Genomic DNA, 24,482 nt, shown 5'->3' with positions numbered 1-24,482 from the left:
TCCACTCTCGCATGCTCCCTCTGCACGATCTCTACTTTACCTGTGTCATGCTGGAGTCCGTAGTGGCATCGGCCAGGCAGAAGACCCCCGACGCGCTGCTCTGCTTCGATCTCCTCTCCGAGCTCTCCTCTGCCATTGACGAGGCCCCCAAGGTCTACCCCACTGCCTCCTGACCTCATTCCCTGAAGCGCAGATCTCTCCCGTTAGGGCAATGCGCGCGCCTGCATCGTTGCACATCTGCTGTTGTTTGTTCCTGTGCGGGTTCCCTCCCCATGGTTGCCTTTCATATTTGTAGCGTAACTGCTAAACCGTTCTGTAATTGGGTGGAGCAAAGGCTTCCTTTTCATTGGATTTAATCCATGTTCTCAGTGATAATCTTGATATCACCGTTCTGCAACCCTTCCTTTTTTGTAGTTCTCAAGTGGGTATCACCAAGACTGCGCGCGTGCCGGAGAACGAGGACGACTGAAATCACATAGAGGTAATACTCTTTGTAGTTCTATTTTTATGTTGAGAACTAATTAGATAGCCTTATAGTACCGGAGAGCCCATGATAGCTATGTGTCGAATGTTATGCACAAGTTTAAATAAGTTTTGTAGCAATATGTTTCTGTCATGTGATTTAGGACTACAGTCATAGACTCATAGTTAACATCTTTGTCCTGTTGTTCAGTTTAAACATATCCTATACGATCTCGAAGATGATGAGTAGTTTGGCTTGCTGTTGACACCAATTTAGAGTACCATGTAGTGTTTGGCTTGCTGTTGACACCAATTCAGAGTACCAAATAGCATTTGACTTGCTGTTCACATCAATCGAAATATATTGTTTGGGTTCCTATTTGCATTAGTTCAGACTGTTTAAAAGCTCAAGGGACAGACGACACAGTTTTTGTTGTTCTGCTTTTTGTTCATTGCACTGACCTAACGCTATGCTGAATTTTGCTTCCCATCAATCCCACTAATAGCTAGGCTATTGTTCTCCTTGTTGTTTATTGCATTGTGCTCCCATCAATCCCATTAGTTGGATTAGCATAAGCTGCTTTGATTTTCAGCAGTCCAAACTCATACATATGTATGCTCCCATCAATCCCATCAATTGGATTAGCATAAGCTGCTTTGATTTTCAAGAGTGCAAGAACACATAAGAAGAACCTTTGATTTATCTTATGTAATGCTTTTTATCATAGTGCTTCTGTATCTCAAGGTTATCCTTCGTAGTTAGTATGACCAGAGGGTCCTATCCATTATGTTTTTCCTGCTAGCAAGTATCCATCTCGCAAACAAACTCATCAAAGTTATCTATGTTAACAAACTCATCGAAACAATTTAATATTTCCCTGTGTACGTATGTTTGCCGTTTAAACTCCAAACATTAAACCGCTATTCATAACTTTTCCGATTTTGTTTGTAATAGAAGGCTAACCTCGAACATTGGCGATCTTATGTTTTGGCACACTTGGCCAGCATCTTGAGGACATCATAGCTGGTATTTTTGTATTTCCTACCTTCTAATCGTTGCTACCTGTTGCATGGTTGCTAACTATTAATGTTTGCTCTATTACTTTGAACAGAAGTTTGAATTTGATTTGTGTTGCTGAGTGGTGCTTGCTGAACATTGCTGGATTTTTAGGTAACCACTGAAAATTCAACACCTTCTTTCCGTGAAACTATAATGTTCACCATCTTATGGTTAGGACACTTAGGCAACATATATTGTTCTAGCACTAATATGCTACAATCAGTGATAATTAAATTCTGTAATATATAACACTTAGTATTTGTTAGCTGCTAAATTCTGAGTCCTCTAAATTGTAATTTGACATAATCTTAGTGGTTGTTCATTATTTATCACTAATCAATAAATGGTTGATAATTAGGGACATTAAATAAAATACCAGACTTGTGTGTATTTGGGGTATTCTTTGGGCTGTATAAAGTTTATAGCATGCTTCCGGTATATAGAGGTTGATGCTAATTCTTAGATAAAAAAATTATAGATGGGAGGCTTAGCTGGTAGCATGCTTTTTGTATGTTGCACTTGCACCCGCCCACAATTCTTTCTCTCCCCTCTTCTTTTTGAACGATACACTTGTACCCGTCCACAATTCTCTCTCTCACCCGCTTCTCTTCATTCTTCTTTTTTGGATCTATCATTTAGCGCAAGCTAACATCTTTAAGGGAAAGTATTGTTGCTTATATCTCTTTTTTCTAAACTTATTTAGTGCTTTCCTTTGAGTTTGAGTCCTGCTTGTTGAACCACACAAGATGAGTAAACTATGAGCCAACACATGTTCAGGAAACTAATCTCCATCAACAACTTCCTCTTAAAACGTCACTATCAAACATTGTAATGTGCAAATCATTGCATGTTACATGACTCCTAGGCATTTAGAAGAATGTGCGAATCAACGAGTACGCCCCATAATCTTATTACGAGTACGTCCCGTAATCTTATTATTCGAATTCGGATCAGATACGACTTTTATTAAGTAGTGTCAGATATAATATTATAATTCATATGGATATATTGACATCTTAAATATCTAACTTTGAGAATACGGATATACGAATATGAATAAAAATCAGGTACGGATAAAGCATTAAGTATCCGGCGATAGGCCCAACAATGATGCACAGGAGCATTACAACACAAAGAAGTTCAGCTTATTGTTCAGTCACTGTCCATCTTCTATTTGACAACAATTTTTGGAGTATCAGAGGGCCTGTTTATTTATTAGTCAGCTGAGGATTTTGATCTAGGCATTTTGCAGGCAGAAAAAATAGGCCAAATAAAAAATAGGATGTGAATTCAAATAACCTGCCCTTGTAAAGTTCTGATGAATATTGATGAAAATGTCTGTGAATTGTTGAACAATTGCAACTTGAACAGTTGAACTGTAAATATGAGACAATAAGATCAGCACCTTTAACAGTATAATCACTGGAAGCTGTAATGACACTGCAAATAGGAGGAAGGAAACGTAAGCCTTTAATTCTTTTCCAGATTCAGGATATAAAACTGCCTGGAACATGAATGAATGTATGAATACTGAAATGCTGAACCTAATCCAAAAGAAATAAGAAGAGATTGAAAAATGCAGCCTGCAGTGTGTTGGAGAAACCGACATAATTCATTATGGGTGCATTATATAATTTCTGGTGTTGTATGTTGCATGGGAGGACTTTTTGTACAATACACTTGTACCTGTCCCCAATTGACAGAGTGACTTTGTTTGTTCCTAAATTCTGATATCTCTAAATTCAGTCATATTAATACAACGATATATTGTACATATTATTTTAGCATTTTAATAGACAAGAGATTATATGTCATTTAGTCGTTTTAATGTTTTTTGTATCTTTGCAATAATGCCATGATAGATCCTATAAGAACAATGGCATTAGGTAGACGTACTCAAAATATGACGGTGGCAGGCTTGTCTCCCTTTCCTCCGTAAGTTTATATAAGTTTATTTACTTTTTACATCTATATGTATGAAGAACTTAAACTAAAGTTCGTGTTTTATGTAGTTTCGTGCTATTTGACGATATTCAAGATGTCAATAACTTACCACAAGTAAAAAGTGTCTTTGCGAGGGTAGTTGTTAAGTTCCCTAGGCGTCGTAATAGTCAACACTACATCCTACAGGACATCACTGTGAGTCACTTCAACAAGCATTGAAATAGAGCCAATATATTCATGTTATTATAATTAAATTCTTCGACTCATACAACCTGTATTCCCAAATATCTAGGGATCCAAAATCGAAGCAATTTCTAACGGCAATAATGTCCAACGGTTCGATGCCTTACTCACACAAGGATGCACATATACATTGTATAGAGTGGCATTTTGTCTAAACCGGGAGGAACTTCAATTTCGCAATATTGGTCATGGGCTAGAGTTGGGATTGATAACACATACTATTGTGGATCCATTCACGAAGCCAATCCAATTTCCTCCATTTCCAAAGTATCTTATGCTATTTCATGAGGTTTACCAACAACCGCATAAGACATTCGTAGGTAATAACCCTTCTTTCCATATAGTTTATATATATATATATATATATATATATATATATATATATATATATATATATATATATATATATATATATATATATATATATATATATATATATATATATATATATATATATATATATATATATCACTAACGCCTGAAGTCTAAATGATTCAAAGGTAACTAATCATATGTGAATTGTTCAGATGTTATTGGCATAGTTCTTCATTTGGAACCATTAAAGCATATCGGTGGAAGACCGTATAGAGAAGCTGTACTAATGGATTCTAGGTGGCACTAATTTTCATATGTACATTCTTTTTTAACAGCATTATGCATTTGTTAGGTCTTATTCAGACGATTAAGGTTTTTAATAGGTGGGATCTAATCATCGTGGGGGTATGTACTGACCTCTTGCAAAGAAAAATGCTCTACGATGGTCGTCAGCTAGAGTTGACAAGAACATAATTATTGGAACTTTGCTGCGTTGTAACCATAATCACAGTAATTTCTTCTGTGCCTAACATCTTTCAATATATACTTAATTCTTACTCTTATTAATAATTATATACTATTATAACAATAGGGTGCTTGGAAACCTCGGACAACAGCACTATTCATTTCAACCCGGATCATCACACTATATACCGCTTGAAGAGTGAGTGGTTCTTATAATATATTTATAGATTATAGATATAGATACAATTAGAATGACAATAATTTAAAATAATCATGTCCTTACAAATCATGTTCTAAATTGCAGCAATTCGTCGTTCGTTGATTGACAATCCAAGGAGTCGTTTCATCGACAAATTTCTAGAGAACAGACGAGCACATTTGGCGACTGTAACATCGGATTGAGACATGTGTTCTAGCTTGTTATAGTAGAATATTTTGTTAGTCATGTATCAGATGAAACTTATTAATAATGATTTGTGTTCTGTTTTTATTGGTCGTGTGTTCGATCTCAATGTTAACCGCTTTGTATAGAACTATGTGACCTCTCTATTATCTAATAAATAAGTTCATCATCATTAGTTTGTTTGTCAGTGTTCTTATTAGTAACTACTTCCTTTACAGTGGGGCGTTTTTCTGGTTTCTTGTTCTGTCTGCTTGTATATATGAGGTTGGCTTTCGTGTGTGTTGTTGCTTCTTATAAAACCAGCAGTAGAGAAATCTCGGGTTGATTTATCATGTGAATTTACAACAGTTACTGGCTCAGTGAATAAGTTATATGCCATCCAACATAGACATTCAGGCACTCAGGCACATAAAAACTGAGCTAAGCAACATTGCAACACACATGTCACAGGGCCACGACCAGGTCCAACTGGCCAACACGACAAGTACACATGTGACACAGCTTGACAGCCAACACTTGGAGTCTTGGACAACAACACACACTTTTTGGATAGCAAACAGCAAGGCAACGCACACCAACAGCGGTATATGTACAACACATGATTGCCATTCGCCAGTAGCATACGTAGTACTTGGAGTCTTGGACAGCAGGTCAGCAGTACACATCACTTGACTTGGACAGCGTAACAAAGCAAAGAAAATATAAGTATTTAGATAATCAAAGCAAAGAAAATGATATAAATAATTCAATATTACCTTTGAGAAACATCAAGTCGCCATATGAATTTCCAAAATCCCAGTAACAATGCAAATGAGGGATGCACACAACCACTTACACCAAGTTTCATACAAAAAATCTCAGTAAAATTTTGTTTGGGTTGTCTTGATAGAAAGTAGTGCTGGTGGTTATAAATGTGTCTTTCAGTGGTTGTGTGCACACTCTGTTTGTCTAATTTACATGCAGTGGCAACTTTGTTGTAGTGTTGCGGTTCTAAAGTACTACTGTATTTCAGTTCGAAGACCTGGGAGAACATTTTGGTTCACCTGAATAAAGTGCAGACAAAAAATTCAAGAAATGGCCCTCCTGATGCTGCTTTATTTAGTGCGTGAAATTTGAAAGACATTTTATACTAAGACTTTAATCAAACTGTCATACTACAGATTCAGAGAAGTGAGCTCTCAAAACCCAAACCTGAGGTGATATCAATTTCTAGATTTGAGCACGAGTCACTCTATAAGAGCATGGCTGAAATCCTACCTTCCTTTCCTTTTTGTAAGCATAAAGAACCTAAACCAAACAAAGAAGACAAATCTTATAAAGGCTCAGAAGTATTCATTGGTTTCTCTTGTCAGGGATCTAAAAATAGGTATGTATTTTTTGTCATCACATCCTCAAGTTAGATCCGATGAGAAAAGCAAGCAAAAGAAAGGAGTGTCAAAATCCAAAGAAAATATAAAAGAAATTGAAGGTGATAAATGGACAGTCCTCACCAACCCCTACTCTGATCCAAGCATATCCCTTCACAACGAGTGTACCTTGATTTGTGCGGTGGGGGCTCCTGGCCGACCATGAGGATGGCGCAGCTGCAGCTCCCACCGATTCCGCAGCAGCTTTATCCGTGAGATCGACAACTTACTGGCTCTGTTGAATGGCTCTTGCTCTTGTTATTACCACTGCTGTCACTGCTCCCTTGGGACTGAGATGTATTTGTCTCAGGTGTTGAAGTTGCAAGGCCAGTTGGAAAAACTCCTAGCAAATCCATACTTGAAATGGATATCTGGGTCCTCGCTATTGCATGTAAAGAAACCTCAGGTGTGTTGCATTTTGAGAAAGACACACAAAATTTGAGAAAGGCATTCCGCTGTCAGCAAGAGAAATTACCTGGAGCTCAGATAGGATCCCAAGAAAAAGTAAAGGCCCTCATAAGATTTGAATTGCTCAAATAATTTGATGCAAGCATCAACCCCTAGCTGCTCAGAGTATTCTTTCGCGGCCTGCATATGTCCCCCAAGATTTCACAATAATTAGAACTAAGAAGGAAGAAAATAAATGCCAATGGGTTGGTACAGAGGGGGAGGGGGCATAAGAAACTGAACAGGAATACCTGCACAACAATCTGAAGATTTCCCCTCAGATTAACCAGTAGAAGGTCTTTCATGCATTCCAAAGCCCACTCTCTTGACAATGTGCCAAAGAACTCAACAAGTGTCTGTCCAAGGAAGTTGTTAATGGGCAAAACATAAAAAAAGATATCTGAAAATAACTGAAGTCGACAAACCTGTGGTTCAATGACATGGGTATTTACAATGGCACGCTTGATATCAGGCAACTCTGAGTAATGCTGTCGGGGACCATAATTAGGGGTACCCTCAAGACCCCTAAATCTCAGCTGGTAACCCCCATCAGCACAAAGCTGCAAAGGCCTGATGGGTGCGATTAAATCAAGGATCGGTCCATTCAAGGGACACAATCGTGCCTCGCCCGAGCCTAGCCTCGGGCAAGGGAAGCCGACCCCGGAGAACCTACGTCTCGCCCGAGGACCCCCCTCCAGCAACGGGCACACTGTCAGCTCGCCCGAGGCCCAGTCTTCACCGAGAAGCAACCTTGGCCACATCGCCACGCCGACCGACCAAATCGCAGGGGCATTTAATGCAAAGGTGGCCTGACACCTTTATCCTGACGCACGCCCACCAGTCGACAGAGCCGAAAGTGACCGCAGTCACTTCGCCGCTCTACTGACCGGTCTGACAAGAGGACAGCGCCTCCTGCGCTGCTCCGACTGCTGAGCCACCCGACAGAGTGAGGTTGACAGCAGCCAAGGCCGGCCTCGGGCGTCATAGGAAACTCCGCCTCGCCCGACCTAGGGCTCGGACTCGGGCTCAGCCCCGGAAGACGGCGAACTCCGCTCCGCCCGACCCAGGGCTCGGACTCGGGCTCAGCCCCGGAAGACGGCGAACTCCGCTCCGCCCGACCCAGGGCTCGGACTCGGGCTCAGCATCGGAAGACGGCAAACTCCACCTCGCCCGACCCCAGGGCTCGGACATGGGCTCAGCCCCGGAAGACGACGAACTCCGCCTCGCCCGACCCGGGGGCTCGACCTCAACCTCGACCTCGGAGGAGCCTCCACCTCGCCCAGCCTAGGGCATGGACCGACCACGTCAACAGGAAGCGCCATCATTACCCTACCCCAAGCTGACTCGGGCTACGGGGAACCAGTTCGGCGTCCCATCTGGCTCGCTCCACCATGCGAGTAATGATGGCGCCTCGCATGCCCTGTGACGACGGCGGCTCTCAGCCCCCTTACGGAAGCAAGAGGACGTCAGCAAGGACTCGACAGCCCCAACAACTGTCCTCCCGCCAGGCTCCAGCACTCCTCAGACAGCCACGACACCACGCAAACTGGGTGCCAAGACCTCTCCGGCTGCCACGATTGCATGTACTTAGGGCGCTAGCTCTCCACCGCTAGACACATTAGCACATTGCTACACTCCCCATTGTACACCTGGATCCTCTCCTTATGCCTATAAAAGGAAGGACTAGGGCCCTCTTACAGGGGGTTGGTGGGCCCGCGCGGAGAAGGACGGGACGGCGCTTGCGCAAGGCCGCTCGCTCCCACTCCCGCGTGGACGCTTGTATCCCCCTACTGCAAGCGCACCCAACTCAGGCGCGGGGCTAACACGAAGGCCACGGGATCCACTCTCTCACGCCTGCCTCCCTCCTGCTGCATCCTTTCCCCCCTTCGCGTTCCGCCTCGCGTCGACCCATCTGGGCTGGGGCACGTGGCGACGATTCACTCGTCAGTCCAGGGACCCCCTGGGTTTCGAAACACCGACAGTTGGCGCGCCAGGTAGGGGCCTGCTGCGTGTTGACGAACAGCTTCCCGTCAAGCTCCAGGTGTGCAGTCTCCAGCAACCTTTCCGACCCGGGACGGTGCTCCGTTTCGGGAATCTTGAGTTCATGTCCCGCGACGGCAGCTGCGACATGATACTCCTTCTCCCGCCGCGCGACAGCGACAATGGCGGTCGACAACCCGCTCACCGGCGGGGAAATCGACGACGCCTTCCCCACGTGGTGGAAGGACAACATTCGGGCTTGTCCCGTCCCCTCCCCCGTCGACGGAGGAGGAGGCGGGGCGACCAAGGCCAAGCGGGAAGCGGCACCTCGTTGGCTGTCAAGCGAGTCGACGGCGCCGGCGCCCCAACGGAGGGCGCGTCGGGCATTGATCTCGCGTCTGAGACGAAGACGAGCGCCGCCTCTCCGCAACACGCCAATCTCAAGCAAACGCACGACGCCAGCACGCTCGCAAAGGACTTGCTGGGCGTCACCCTCGTACCTGAGACAACGGTGCAGTCAGTCCCAGACGCGACCTCGTCACCGCCCGTCGACCAAAAGGTACCGACCGATTCCCATCTCGCGTCTTTTGGATTCAGCCTCGACCCACCAAGCGACCCCGCTTCGGTGAGCACTCTCATAGAGACGAGTCCAAACCCTCTGGGGTATCGTGTGCGGTCACCCTGGGACCGACTAACGGCCGACTCGACCTATGAGCCCTCGGGGTCCGAGGAAGATGGCGAGCCCGACCTCTGTTGGGATTTCTCTGGACTTGGTAACCCCAGTGCCGTGCGGGACTTCATGACTGCATGTGACAACTGCCTTTCCGACTGTTCCAACGGTAGCCGCGGCCTCGACAACGAGGACCTCGGCCCAAGTCGTGAATGTTTCCACGTCGATCTAGGGGGTCCCGACGAAGGCAACCATCTTGGTACGCCGGAAAACGGTGATCCCCCTAGGCCCGTGCCTCGCATTGACATCCTTCGGGAGCTAGCTGTGGTCCCCGTCCCGGTGGGGGGTCCTGACCCACATCTCGAGCAAATCCGCGAGAGGCAGGCCAGGCTCGACGAGGGAGCAGGAACGCTTGTGCCGATCTGCCGGGACATCGGGCAGGAATGGGCGGTCCAACCCCCGGCCGGAGAAACGCGTCATCTCCCCCAGGACATCCAGCACTGCATCGCCGACGACGTCAGGGTGAGGCCGCCGCCGGATTCCAGCGGAGTCGGCCAGAACCTGGCTGCAGCGGCAATACTCCTCCGCTCGATGCCGGAGCCATCAACCACCGAGGGGCGACGTATCCAGGGAGAGCTCAAGAATCTCCTGGAGGACACCGTGGTCCGACGGGCCGAAAGCTCTGCCTCCTGAAGGCAGGGCTTCCCCTCGGAACATCGCGCCGCGACTTCCCGATTCATGCGGGAAGCCTCGGTCCACTCCGGGCGCATGCGCAACACAGCGCCTGCAGTCCCGGGTCGCCTCGGCAACGAGCGTCATCATCACAGCCGTCGGGCCCACCTCGACGACAGGGCGCGCCGAGGCTACCACCCCAGGCATGGGGGACGCTACGATAGCGGGGAGGATCGGAGTCCTTCGCCCGAACCACCCGGTCCGCAGGTTTTCAGCCGCGCCATACGACGGGCACCGTTCCCGACCCGGTTCCGAACCCCGACTACTATCACAAAGTACTCGGGGGAGACGAGACCGGAACTGTGGCTCGCGGACTATCAGCTGGCCTGCCAACTGGGTGGAATGGACGATGATAACCTCATCATCCGCAACCTCCCCCTGTTCCTCTCCGATACCGCTCGAGCCTGGCTGGAGCACCTGCCCCCGGGGCAGATCTCCAACTGGGACGACCTGGTCCAAGCCTTCGCCGATAATTTCCAGGGCACGTACGTGCACCCTGGAAACTCCTGGGATCTCCGAAGCTGCCGCCAGCGGCCGGGAGAGTCTCTCCAGGACTACATCTGGCGATTCTCGAAGCAGCGCACAGAGCTGCCCAACGTCACCGATTCAGATGTCATCGGCGCGTTCCTCGCCGGCACCACATGCCGCGACCTGGTGAGCAAGCTGGGTCGCAAGACCCCCACCAGGGCGAGCGAGCTGATGGACATCGCCACCAAGTTCGCCTCTGGCCAGGAGGCGGTTGAGGCCATTTTCCGGAAGGACAAGCAGCCCCAGGGCCGCCCACCGAAAGATGCTCCCGAGGCGTCAACTCAGCACGGCGCCAAGAAGAAGGGCAAGAAGAAGTCGCAAGCGAAACGCGACGCCGCCGACGCGGACCTTGTCGCCGCCGCCGAGTACAAGAGCCCTCGGAAACCTCCCGGAGGTGCCAATCTCTTCGACAAGATGCTCAAGGAGCCATGCCCCTATCATCAGGGGCCCGTCAAGCACACCCTCGAGGAGTGTGCCATGCTTCGACGACACTTCCACAAGGCCGGGCCACCCGCGGAGGGTGGCAAGGCCCATGACGACGCAAAGGAGGAAGATCACAAGGCAGGAGGGTTCCCCGAGGTCCGTGACTGCTTCATGATCTACGGCGGGAAAGTGGCGAATGCCTCGGCTCGGCACCGCAAGCAAGAGCGTCGGGAGGTCTGCTCGGTAAAGGTGGCGGCGCCAGTCTACGTAGACTGGTCCGACAAGCCCATCACCTTCGACCGGGCCGACCATCCAGACTACGTGCCGAGCCCGGTGAGATACCCACTCGTTGTCGACCCCATCATCGGCAACGTCAGGCTCACCAAGGTCTTCATGGACGGAGGCAGCGACCTCAACATCGTCTACGCCGAGACCCTCGGGCTCCTACGGATCGATCTGTCCTCGGTCCGGACGGGCGCTGCGCCTTTCCACGGGATCGTCCCCGGGAAGCGCGTTCAACCCCTCGGACAACTCGACCTACCCGTCTGCTTCGGGACGCCCTCCAACTTTCGAAAGGAGACCCTCACGTTCGAAGTGGTCGGGTTTCGAGGAACCTACCACGCAGTGCTGGGGAGGCCATGCTATGCCAAGTTCATGGCCGTCCCCAACTACACCTACCTCAAGCTCAAGATGTCGGGCCCCAACGGGGTCATCACCATCGGGCCCACGTACCGACACGCGTACGAATGCGATGTGGAGTGCGTGGAGTACGCCGAGGCCCTCGCCGAATCCGAGGCCCTCATCGCTGACCTAGAGAGCCTCTCTAGGGAGGCGCCCGACGTGAAGCGCCACGCCGGCAACTTCGAACCAGCGGAGACGATCAAGTCCGTCCCTCTCGACCCCTGCAACGACGCCTCCAAGCAGATCCGGATCAGTTCCGAGCTCGACCCCAAATAGGAAGCAGTGCTCGTCAACTTTCTCCGCGCGAACACCGACGTTTTCGCATGGAGTCCCTCGGACATGCCCGGCACACCGAGGGAAGTCGCCGAGCACTCTCTGGATATTCGAGCTGGGGCCCGACCCGTGAAGCAACCTCTACGCCGATTCGACGAAGAAAAGCGCAGAGCCATAGGCGAGGAGATCCACAAGCTACTGGCGGCAGGGTTCATCAAAGAGGTATTCCATCCCGAATGGCTTGCCAACCCTATGCTTGTGAGAAAGAAAGGGGGAAATGGCGGATGTGTGTAGACTACACTGGTCTAAACAAAGCATGTCCGAAGGTTCCCTACCCTCTGCCTCGCATCGAGCAGATCGTGGATTCCACTGCTGGGTGCGAAACCCTGTCTTTCCTCGATGCCTACTCAGGGTATCATCAGATCAGGATGAAAGAGTCCGACCAGCTCGCGACTTCATTCATCACACCCTTCGGCATGTACTGCTATGTTACAATGCTGTTTGGTTTGAGGAATGCGGGGGCAACGTACCAGCGATGCATGAACCATGTGTTTGGCGAATACATCGGCCGAACGGTCGAGGCCTACGTCGATGACATCGTAGTCAAGACGAGGAAGGCCTCCGACCTCCTTTCCGACCTTGAAGCGACATTCTGATGTCTCAAGGCAAAAGGCGTGAAGCTTAATCCCAAAAAGTGTGTCTTCGGGGTCCCCCGAGGCATGCTCTTGGGGTTCATCGTCTCCGAGCGGGGCATCAAAGCCAACCCGGAGAAGATCGCAGCCATCACCAGCATGGGGCCAATCAAGGACTTGAAAGGCGTACAGAGGGTCATGGGATGTCTCGCGGCTCTGAGCCGCTTCATCTCCCGCCTCGGCGAAAGAGGTCTGCCTCTGTACCGCCTCTTAAGGAAGGTCGAGTGCTTCGCTTGGACCCCTGAGGCCGAGGAAGCCCTCGGGAACCTGAATGCGCTCCTCACGAACGCGCCCATCTTGGTGCCCCCCGCTGCCGGAGAAGCCCTCTTGATCTACGTTGCCGCAACCACCCAGGTGGTTAGCGCCACGATCGTGGTTGAGAGACGAGAAGAAGGGCATGCATTGCCCGTCTAGAGGCCAGTCTACTTCATCAGTGAGGTACTGTCCGAGACCAAGATCCGCTACCCACAAATCCAGAAGCTGCTGTACGCGGTGATCCTGACACGGCGGAAGTTGTGACACTACTTCGAGTCTCATCTGGTGACTGTGGTGTCATCCTTCCCCCTGGGAGAGATCATCCAGTCCTGAGGGGCCTCGGGTAGGATTGCGAAGTGGGCGGTGGAGATCATGGGCGAGACGATCTCATTCGCCCCTCGAAAGGCCATCAAGTCCCAGGTCTTGGCAGACTTCGTGGCTGAATGGGCCGACACCCAGCTCCCGACGGCTCCGATCCAACCGGAGCTCTGGACCATGTTTTTCGACGGGTCGCTGATGAAGACGGGGGCCGGCGCAGGCCTCCTCTTCGTCTCGCCCCTCGGGAAGCACCTACGCTACGTGCTACGCCTCCACTTCCCGGCGTCCAACAACGTGGTTGAGTACGAGGCTCTGGTAAACGGGTTGCGAATCGCCATCGAGCTAGGGGTCCGACACCTCGACACTCGTGGTGACTCGCAGCTCGTCATCGACCAAGTCATGAAGAACTCCCACTGCCGCGACCCAAAGATGGAAGCCTACTGCGATGAGGTTTGGCGCCTGGAAGACAAGTTCTACGGGCTCGAGCTCAACCACATCGCCCGACTCTACAACGAGACTGCGGACGAGCTGGCTAAAATAGCCTCGGGACGAACAACAGTTCCCCCGGACGTATTCTCCCGAGACCTGCATCAACCCTCCGTCAAGACCGAGGACATGCCCGAGCCCGAGGCACCTTCGGCTCCACCCGAGCCACCCTCGGCTCAGTCCGAGGTACCCTCGGCCCAGTCCGAGGTACCCTCGGCACGGTCCGAGGTGCCCTCGGCTCAGCCCAAGGTACCCTCGGCCCCCGAGGGTGAGGCACTGCATGTCGAGGGGGAACAGAGCGAGGCCACGCCTAATCAAAGCTGGCAGACCCCGTACCTGCAATATCTCCACCGAGGAGAGCTGCCCCTCGACCAAGCCGAAGCTCGACAGTTGGCGCGGCGTGCCAAGTCTTTCGTCTTGCTGGGAGATGGGAAGGAGCTCTACCACCGCAGCCCCTCAGGCATCCTCCAGCGATGCATTTCCATCGCCGAAGGCCAGGAGCTCTTGCAAAAGATACACTCGGGGGCTTGCGGCCATCACGCAGCACCTCGAACCCTCGTTGGAAACGCCTTCCGACAAGGATTCTACTGGCCGACGGCGGTGGCCGACGCTACTAGAATTGTCCGCACGTGCGAAGGGTGTCAGTTCTACGCGATGCAGACCCACCTACCCGCTCAGGCTCTGCAGACCATACCCATCACCTGGCCGTTTGCCGTGTGGGGTCTGGACCTCGTTGGCCCCTTGCAGAAGACACTCGGGGGCTACACGCACCTGTTGGTCGCCATCGACAAATTCTCCAAGTGGATCGAGGTCCGACCCCTAAACAGCATCAGGTCCGAACAGGCGATGACGTTCCTCACCAACGTCCCCGTTCACACACAAAGTCTGGTCGATAAGGAAGGGTTAGCCTTGCCTCAGCAAAGCCTGACCCTCCCTCGGGGGCTAAAAGGGGGGAACCCCCTCTACGTCAAAATTTTCAACCAAAAAGGCTTCCGCGCTCCCCCGGCTATGTCGGTAGCGGGACCCCAAGAAGCGAACATGGGTGCATGTGAGTGGCAAGGCCGACCGAGCCGAGAGACTCCTACACCCTTGGGTTATGGATACCTCACTTGTCACCTACCACGAAAAATGACCCTTACTTGGGCAAGCCACCCTGCTACTGGCGAACGGGGCTAGACACGCAAAAATGGAAGAGAAAGAGCCACGACTTTATACTACGATAATAAAAGTGTTCAGGCCTCAGCGGCCGCAAAAGACACAAGCGCATTTAAAAGGAACTGCTCCGGCAGAGTTAGGCGTCGCCTGGGGAAGGAGCCGCGCCTTCGGCCTCGTCCACACCTTCGGCAAAGCTCACCCCAGCTTCGGGCGACGACGCAGGCGGGAGGATCTCTGCCTCGAAGGTGGTCGCCAGCACTGCGCTCGGGCCCGCGGCGGCTGCGTCGAGCCTCTGGACTTTAGCCAGGGCGGCTTCGTCTTCATCAGGGAGGCAATACCCCTCGCTGACCCGCTACAGATCAACGACGTAGTGGGAAGCAAGCACAGGGAAGGCCCGCCTGACGCCGTGGTGCAGCACCTCGCGGAGTCTGCCACACACATGGTCACCCAAGGCCTGCAGGCGACTCTGAGGGGAGCTCCCTGAGGGGACGTCGCCGAAGCCAAAGACCCGGCAGAAGTCCGAGATGGCCTCGGACATGGCCGCGTGGTCGGCCTCCCTCTGCTCGGCTGCTTGGGCAAGGGCAGACTCGAGCTCTGCGAACAGCCAGAGCACAAGGCCTCAAACACGAGTGGAGAAAACAAGCTGAAGCGAAAGCCGAAAACAGCCAGGACACACCTCCAGCTCGGGCACGCTGCTCCGAGGCTACGGCTTGGGCTACGGCCAGGTCCGCTGCAAGGGTTCTGGCCCGGCTTTCGGCCTCGGCAGCCCGGCCCCGAGATTGATCTCACTCATCGACGACCCGATCGAACTCCGACTGTCGACGCTGTACCTCTACACGCGCCGCTGCTGCCTCTGCTCCCAGATCGGCGCAGAGCAACCGAAGGTCCGCTACCTCGGCGCCCCGCTGGGAGAGGCGCGCGGTAGCCCTGGCAAGCGAGGTCCTCAGGGATCGCAGCGAGCCCCAGACGTCGACCTCGCGACGGATAAACGATGACTTGGCGGCGCTCAGATCCGTCAGATCCTGAAGGAAGGAAGTGGGGCGTTACAAAGGACGCTTGGATCACAAAAAAGGTATGCTCGAAATCATTACCTGGAGGATCTTGGGGACGTCCCTGCAGAAGACCTCCAAGGATGACCGGAGCGACCCCACCGTCGCTTCGGCACACTCGCGGAGCTCGTCCCAAGACTGCTCCTCCCGCTCATCGTCGAGGACGAAGAAGGGATCCGAGGCCTCACAGGTCCAGAACCGGAGCAACGGACGCCGCCCCTCGAAGCCCCGCTGCACAGGGACAAGGCCGCCGCCCGGTGGGATGAGCCGTGGTTCCACGCCCCCCTCCTCCGAGGCACCAAGCGCCGATGCCTCGACCATCTCAGCATCGGCGGTGACAGGTCGCTCCCCGACCGGGACGACAGTGGCTTCGGCAGCAGCTGGCGCCAGCGCCGGCGACACGTCTGGCGAACCCGAGGTCACGTCCGCGCCAGCCGCCTCTCCGAGCGCAACGGCCACCTCGACAGAAGAGCCGACCTTGGGAACTCGCTCCACAGCGACTGGTGCCGCCTGAGCCTCCCACTGTAGGGCGCCTTGCGAGAAGGACAGCTGGACGACGGGCCCGGGAGCGGCGCCGGCTGCGGAAGCCGACGCCGTCTTAAGGGCTTTCCGGGGAGCCAGATCGGTCAGGCCATGGCTTCGCTTGTTGAGGAGGAGAGGAAAGTCACGGTCGGGATGTGCAAACGAGGAGTCAAGACGAAGACGTTCTGAGGTACTTACCCGCTGCGGGCCATGATCAACCGCGCCTGAGGAGAGGTCTCCCAGATCCTGACCCCCGAAGATACCGCCGAGGTCCGCCTCGCCGCCAGCTTCGGTACCGTCCTCGCCTTGGGCGCCTCGGACGCTTGGGGAACGGACTGCCCAGGCGCTGCCACGGCGATCTGAGGGTCGCTCCCCTACGCTGCAGGCATGGGCAACGGCCCCCGGGGAACAGGCGCCTCGGCCTGACTCCCCGGCGGCACCTCAACTCCCCTAGCCGAGGGGTCGAGTACCCCCTCGGTCTGCCCCCGCTCTTCGGGCCGGGACCTTGGCGTCCCGACCTCGGGAACTGACGGCGCCGGCCCGCTCGGAGGCTGGCTTGACGACTCCTGGCCTAGCCTCAAACCCGGGCTGAAGCCAAGGCGGGCAGCCATATCGTCATCCTCGTCATCGTCTTCATCATCGTCGTCATCAGGCATCTCCGACGACGGCTCCCTCGGGAGTCCATCCCTCTCCTACCGGTGACGGAGCTTTTCCAAGGCGTGCCGAGCCCGCGTCCGCTCGTGGGCCCGAGCCTTCTTCGCGTCCATTTTCTTCTTCTTCTCCTCCGCGGCGACCCGCCGCGCTGCCCGGTCCACCGCGTCCTCCGGGATTCGTGGCCGGGAAGGCTTGTGCCACCCTACCTCCTGGAGGCCGATGAAAAGTCTCGACCGTAAGGACCAAGAAGAAGGGCAATCCGGCACAAACAAAAAGAAAGAAGGAGTGGACACTCACCAGAGACACGCACCCGCAGTCGGGGCGCATCAAGGGCTGGGAGAAGGCGCTGGCGTCCGGCTTTCCCAACGCGGCGGCCACCCGCTCGAAGAGAACGTCGATGGGAAGGGGGTCTGAGGACATCCGCGAGCCCTCCACATCAGCCTCTGGCGTCATCTCCCAAAGCGGCAATCGCCGCTCCGCCAAAGGAAGCACCCTCCGGCGATGAATGGCGGCTATCACCCCCGCGGCGGTAAGCCCTCCTTTCCGCAACACCTCCAGGGCCTTGAGAAGGGGCTCGAGATTTTTCTACCTATCGTGCGGGGTCCCGTAGCGCCAGGCATCGGCGGCGACGGTAACCACTCGCTGAGAAAACGACGGAAGCCTCTCGTCGTCATTCCGGAGATAGAACCACCGGCGCTACCACCCTTTATTCGAAGATGCAAGGACAGCGGGAATATACTGCGGCGCCCGCGACTGCCTCTGCTGGAGGATACAGCCGCCGGCCCGCACTGCCGCACGGACCCTCCTCTCTCCCGTCGGCGAAGCGAAAAGCTCCGCGGAGAAGAGATGGGTCCACAAGTCCTAGTGGGGATCGATCCCCAAGTATCCTTCGCACACCGCTACAAAGATGGCGGCTTGCGAGATGGAGTTGGGGCTGAGGTTGTGCAACTCCACCCCGTAGTGATGCAGGATAGCCCGCATGAAGCGGCTTGCTGGCACGCCGAATCCCCGCTCATGGAAGGAGACGAAGCTTACAACGTACCCTAGCGGCGGGGACGGGGCGGCTCCGTTCGAGGGAGGAATCCACTCCGGCTGCCTCTCATCAGAGAGAGGGCGAAGCAAACCTTCGGCAACGAGGTCCTCCAAGTCACCCGCCATGACTATTGAGGAAGGCCATGGGTCGCGTGGCGAAACGATGGTCACCCGGTCAGCCATCACCGAGCAGAAGGGCGGCAGCGGAAAGGGCTGGGCGAGCGGTTTCCTTTTCTCTGGCTAAAATCTCTTAGGTTGCGAAAACCTAAGAAGAAGGCAAGAGGCAGAGCAAAGAACCGTCACCAGGCCCTCCCCCAGGTATATAAGGACCAAAACGAGACTCGTTCAACGCGCCGCCCGAACCCGCCGTGGGTTTCCAAGACTCAAAGGCGAAACGACTGTTCCTCGAACGGCCCGCGCAACAACCGCCTCGCGAACCGCTCGCCCTGTCGCATTAACTCCGCGGCGGGACATGCGGCGCCTCAGGCGGGAGAAGCAAACGACGCTTCGCCCTCACCATAATGACCGCGTCGAAAGAGGTACGCCACGTCATTCGACTTTGTATCCTTTTCCTTTTCCTCTTTCTCTCTCTTACAACAGGGACCGGGAAAGGGGGATACCCCGAAAAGGACCCTTCTCCGTGAAGGAAACAGGCTCCGAGCCTCCCTACTGATCAGAGGTTCGAAGGCTGGCCCCTCGGGGGGGTTCAACGGCCGCCTCAGATCGATTGGGTTCTGCGCCCACTACTGGTCAGAGGTTCGATGGTCGGCCCCTCGAAGGGTTCAACGGCCGCCTCAGGCCGCTCGGGCTCTGCGCCCATTACTGATCAGGGGTTCGTAGGCTGGCCCTCGAAGGGTTCACAGTCGCCTCAGACATAGAGCGAGGGATGACCCTGGGTACGTTCGATACATAACCAAGGCTCGGGCTACGCTCCCGAGGTACCCTAGGACATTTCCGAGACTAGCGGGAGCGATCTTGTAACGGAATCCCATCAGAGGGAGGCATCGAACCCTCGGACCCCGTCAAAGGGGACCGGGTCCGGCAGATCACCCGCAGGTACTTTTGGAGCGCGCCTCCGGGCCTCTAGCCGACCCCTAGCAAATGGGGCACAGGCGTCCGCTCGGATTACCTGCCAGCAGCTCACCGGAAACATCATGTTCGGCGCCCTCCGAGGGCAACATGGCGCTTTCACCCCCTCCTCCTTGCGGAAAGGCGACGCAGGGGCGTATGTAAAAAAGACGAGTCTGTCCTTGACCGTCCTCTCGCCCTGTGCAGAGGCTCGGGGGCTGCTCTCACAAACCCGGCTCCGGCCAAACCGTTGACAGCGTCAACATACCAGCCCGAGAACTTGGGACCCGACCGTGCACTCGGGCTACGGCCAGCTCGCATGAGGGAACAACTAGACCAGCCGAAGTGTTGCGAAACGCACTAAGACCTCGAAGGAGTAAAACTACTCCTCCGAGGCCTCGAGGGCTACACCCGGCGAGTGCGCTCGCGCGCACCCACCGGAACAGAATGCAACCGAAAAAGGCTGGTCCCCTTGCAAAAAAGTGCGGCAAAAGCCTCCAAGCGAGTATTAGTACTTCCTTGGAGGCTCGGGGGCTACTGTCGGGGACCATAATTAGGGGTACCCTCAAGACCCCTAAATCTCAGCTGGTAACCCCCATCAGCACAAAGCTACGAAGGCCTGATGGGTGCGATTAAATCAAGGATCGGTCCATTCAAGGGACACGATCGTGCCTCACCCGAGCCTAGCCTCGGGCAAGGGAAGCCGACCTCGGAGAACCTACGTCTTGCCCGAGGACCCCCCTCCAGCAACGGGCACACTGTCAGCTCGCCCGAGGCCCAGTCTTCACCGAGAAGCAACCTTGGCCACATCGCCACGCCGACCGACCAAATTGCAGGGGCATTTAATGCAAAGGTGGCCTGACACCTTTATCCTGACGCACGCCCACCAGTCGACAGAGCCGAAAGTGACCGCAGTCACTTCGCCGCTCTACTGACCGGTCTGACAAGAGGACAGCGTCACCTGCGCCGCTCCGACTGCTGAGCCACCCGACAGAGTGAGGTTGACAGCAGCCAAGACCGGCCTCGGGCGTCATAGGAAACTCCGCCTCGCCCGACCCAGGGCTCGGACTCGGGCTCAGCCCCGGAAGACGGCGAACTCCGCTCCGCTCGACCCAGGGCTCGGACTCGGGCTCAGCCCCAGAAGACGGCGAACTCTGCTCTGCCCGACCCGGGGCTCGGACTCGGGCTCAGCCCCGGAAGACGGCAAACTCCGCTCCGCCCTACCCAGGGCTCGGACTCGGGCTCAGCCCCGGAAGACGGCAAACTCCACCTCGCCCGACCCTAGGGCTCGGACATGGGCTCAGCCCCGAAAGACGACGAACTCCGCCTCGCCCGACCCGGGGGCTCGACCTCGACCTCGGAGGAGCCTCCACCTCGCCCAGCCTAGGGCATGGACCGACCACGTCAACAGGAAGCGCCATCATTACCCTACCCCGAGCTGACTCAGGCTACGGGGAACCAGACCGGCGTCCCATCTGGCTCGCTCCACCATGCGAGTAATGATGGCGCCCCGCATGCCCTGTGACGACGGTGGCTCTCAGCCCCCTTACGGAAGCAAGAGGACGTCAGCAAGGACTCGACAGCCCCAACAGCTGTCCTCCCGCTAGGCTCCAGCACTCCTCAGACAGCCACGACACCACACGAACTGGGTGCCAAGACCTCTCCGTCTGCCACGATTGCATGTACTTAGGGCGCTAGTTCTCCACCGCTAGACACGTTAGCACATTGCTACACTCCCCATTGTACACCTGGATCCTCTCCTTACGCCCATAAAAGGAAGGACCAGGGCCCTCTTACAGGGGGTTGGTGGGCCCGCGCGGAGAAGGACGGGACGGCGCTCGCGTAAGGCCGCTCGCTCCCACTCCCGCGTGGAGGCTTGTATCCCCCTACTGCAAGCGCACCCGACTCAGGCGCGGAGCTAACACGAAGGTCGCGGGATCCACTCTCTCACGCTTGCCTCCCTTCGGCTGCATCCTTTCCCCCCTTCGCGTTCCGCCTCGCGTCGACCCATCTGGGCTGGGGCACGCGGCGACGATTCACTCGTCGGTCCAGGGACCCCCCGGGTTTCGAAACACCGACAGTTGGCGCGCCAGGTAGGGGCCTGCTGCGTGTTGACGAACAGCTTCCTGTCAAGCTCCAGATGGGCAGTCTCCAGCAACCTTTCCGGCCTGGGACGGTGCTCTGTTTCGGGAATCTTGAGTTCATGTCCCGCGACGGCAGCTGTGACATGATACTCCTTCTCCCGCCGCGCGACAGCGACAATGGCGGTCGACAACCCGCTCGCCGGCGGGGAAATCGACGACGCCTTCCCCACGTGGTGGAAGGATGACATTCGGGCTTGTCCCGTCCCCTCCCCCGTCGACCAAGACCAAGACCAAGGCCGCTCGCTCCCACTCCCGCGTGGACGCTTGTATCCCCCTACTTCAAGCGCACCCGACTCAGGCGCGGGGCTAACACGAAGGCCGCGGGATCCACTCTCTCACGCCTGCCTCCCTCCGGCTGCATCCTTTCCCCCCTTCGCGTTCCACCTCGCGTCGACCCATTTGGGCTGGGGCACGCGGCGACGATTCACTCGTCGGTCCAGGGACCCCCTGGGTTTCGAAACACCGACAAATGCTGCATTACAAAATGTAAGGTTAGTTAAACAAGAATACGAAGCGGAGATATCAGCTGCACCAATGCGAAGGTACTGACCTGGAGGGCTCGCAAGTACAACCCAGCCTTTTCACACAGCTGAGCAATACGAGGGCGATCATAATGACTGAACATACCATTAGCAAGAATGGCATCAGCAACATTCGGGTGAGTCACTAAGTTTATCTCCAAAACCTACAATTCATAGACAGAAACTGCTGAGAAAAGAATAATGTAAACATCCAAGCGCAACCATTCGTGTTCAAACGACGAAGATGAAAACCTTGGTTTGAATAAAAGCATGCTCTGGCAAGTTTGGTTTCAGAACATCCAACAGAAACATTGTTGCCTCCCGTATCATATTTCTCTGTTAACAGATGCATAAAACAAAAATCCATAAGGACTCATAAAACCAAGAAATGTAAATAGACAACAAGACAGTTACCTATGATTATGAATATAAGCATACCTGAAGGAAAAGATCAGTTATTGTATTATAATCTACTGGGCAGCCTCCCTCCATTTGTGACATCATAAGAGCAAAGTTCACAGCTCCCTGGTATTATAGACAGTGAGAAAAGGACTCATAAGGTTAATGAAGCCACAATCGAATGTGTCTTACAAATGACCGATTATGTTCAAACAATCAATCGCCTGTGGATCTGTACGCAAGATGGTCTGGAGGAGGAAGAGATAATCTGGAGTGTACCCAACCTGGACCCAAGTTGTAGAAATAAAATTTGAAGCTCAAATGAGTTACAACAACTGAAAACAGAATCAATAAAACCAAATAACGAACCTGCTTTGAGTATATCAGTATCTTGTCAAACTCCCTCCTTTCAGCAAATGCAGCAACAACTTTAGGGGTGCCCTAGCCTTTATGTATATTTTCAGTGCAAGATCATTGTCCACAGTCTACATAAAAGTGCACACACTTAGCAAACAATCAATACATAAGTGAATGTAAATTGGCAAAGTATAGTAAGATCCATGCATCAACAAACACGGTATGACATGCCTCACCTTAGCTAGGACATGTGGAACTATTGTGTGTACTGCTTGTCACCTTCAAAGCATTAATTCTACAAAGTTAACTATGAAATCGTAACCACAAGGGATAAAATTCAGAAGTTATAAAAATGAGGTGTTATAAAAAAGACAACTATTGGCAATGACAACTACTCAACTGGTAGGTTAAACTTGACTTTTTAAAATAGTAGTAGAAACGAGTTGTGTACCAAGGAATACAACTTCAAAAAATTGATATTACGTGAGCTACATATATTTTATTCTGTTTTCTCACAGCCCTGACTGTCCCTAGAATGTTTTACTTTACCTAGACCATGGGCACATTTATGAACACAATATCAAGAAAAACATATCCATGTTGTCTGATTACCATGGGCACATATATATGTGTTAAGATACCCTTCCTTAAAAGTTTCAACTTGGTGTCTCTATTGATTCATACAACATGTTCGCGGTACCTGAAAGAAGGTAAGCAGACAAATGTAACCTCTCTTAATTCAGGCATGATAGGGAGGTCTACTATTCAAACAAAATAAAATTGCATGCAAAGGTCTACTACTACACATTGTTCAAGGGTAGCAGGTGGGCTTGGGAGAGATATAGTAGATGTGTTTCCTGTCCAGAATTGCAATAATCTAAGTATGAATATGACTAATCTTTTTCTACATAGGTCTGTTGGTAGACTAAAAGACGTAGATGGATCCGTTCAACAATAACGATGTTCGACCTCCATTAAGAGAATTGTCTAGCAACACCCTTGAAGGTATATCTACTAATAAAATGCAATATTTGATCTCTCACCAAGGTTTTAAAAAGGAAAATAACGATGTTTATATTGTGTAGATGAATGTCCAGAGGTACCTGTCAGCGACGGAAGCATAATTGATTTAACTAAATCGTGTGATAACACTCAAGGTGAATATGTTTGTTTACCATGTATTGACAATGGAGATTATTGATGGGTAATATATGATGGTTCAGGAGGTCGAACTGATGCGAGACAATGTAAGAGAGAAAGAGAAAGAGCACGATATGCGGTGATGAGTGTTAAAAAAACGAATTGAAGAACCATCGTCAGTCACGCAAAAAAGAGAACGTTGTTCACCATGAGTATTCAAAAGGTAAATTAAGGCTGCTTGTGCGTCACTCATCTTTAAAATAATGCTTTTATTATGTGTTATCGGGTTACTTTGTGTAGATGATTGTCCAGATGTGGCTATAGGCGACGGAAGCATCATTGATTGTACTATACCGTGTGGTATCACTCTAGGTAATTACATTTCTTTGTTATGTTAATTTAACAACAACGATTAATAATGGAAAAGGATATAACTGGTTAGGTGGATGTGATGATGCGAGACAACGTAAGAGGGAAAGAGAAAGAGCATGATACGCCACGATGAGTGCTGAAAATAAAAATGAATTGAAGAGGCGTCGTCAGTCAAGCAAAAATGAAAATGTTGTGCACCATGAGCGTTCAAAAGGTATGTTAACTATGCTCGTGTGTCACTCATCTTTAAAGTAATGCTTTTCTTATGTGCTCTTGGGTTAGTTTG

At 52.5% G+C, this 24,482-nt stretch overlaps 1 protein-coding gene, 1 long non-coding RNA gene and 1 other non-coding gene across 3 annotated transcripts; all 3 read right to left on the bottom strand.

The window, feature by feature from the left end:
• Positions 1-6,206: 6,206 nt before the first annotated feature.
• On the bottom strand, positions 6,207-6,288 carry LOC111590179 (small nucleolar RNA R41). Its single transcript, XR_004852891.1, has one exon. It is a non-coding gene; the product is annotated as a small nucleolar RNA R41 (small nucleolar RNA).
• A 301-nt stretch (positions 6,289-6,589) lies between these two features.
• On the bottom strand, positions 6,590-7,098 carry LOC109942281 (clathrin heavy chain 1-like). The gene is made up of 3 exons (XM_020544162.1): positions 6,997-7,098; positions 6,774-6,886; positions 6,590-6,680 (listed from the first exon to the last, which is right to left on the bottom strand). The coding sequence occupies exons 1-3, from the start codon at positions 7,048-7,050 to the stop codon at positions 6,605-6,607; spliced, it is 243 nt and encodes an 80-aa protein (XP_020399751.1). The 5' UTR covers positions 7,051-7,098; the 3' UTR covers positions 6,590-6,604.
• A 73-nt stretch (positions 7,099-7,171) lies between these two features.
• Positions 7,172-22,453, bottom strand: LOC109942265 (uncharacterized). Its single transcript, XR_002264974.1, has 4 exons — positions 22,367-22,453; positions 22,181-22,264; positions 21,958-22,092; positions 7,172-7,233 (listed from the first exon to the last, which is right to left on the bottom strand). It is a non-coding gene; the product is annotated as an uncharacterized lncRNA (long non-coding RNA).
• Positions 22,454-24,482: the final 2,029 nt, after the last annotated feature.

The sequence above is a fragment of the Zea mays genome, chromosome 9 (assembly GCF_902167145.1).
Source record: "Zea mays cultivar B73 chromosome 9, Zm-B73-REFERENCE-NAM-5.0, whole genome shotgun sequence".
Lineage (NCBI taxonomy): Eukaryota > Viridiplantae > Streptophyta > Magnoliopsida > Poales > Poaceae > Zea > Zea mays.
The sequence above is the reverse complement of the archived record's forward strand: the minus strand, read 5'-3'. Positions and strand labels throughout refer to the sequence as shown.

What these genes read in the sequence shown, in the direction of transcription:
- LOC109942281 (XM_020544162.1), bottom strand. Translation starts at nt 7,050, where the DNA reads ATGAAAGACCTTCTACTGGTTAATCTGAGGGGAAATCTTCAGATTGTT. An exon ending in ATCTTCAGATTGTTGTGCAG is followed by an intron (nt 6,887 to 6,996) that starts GTATTCCTGTTC and finishes GGACATATGCAG; the next exon opens with GCCGCGAAAGAATACTCTGA. An exon ending in GGATCCTATCTGAGCTCCAG is followed by an intron (nt 6,681 to 6,773) that starts GTAATTTCTCTT and finishes TACATGCAATAG; the next exon opens with CGAGGACCCAGATATCCATT.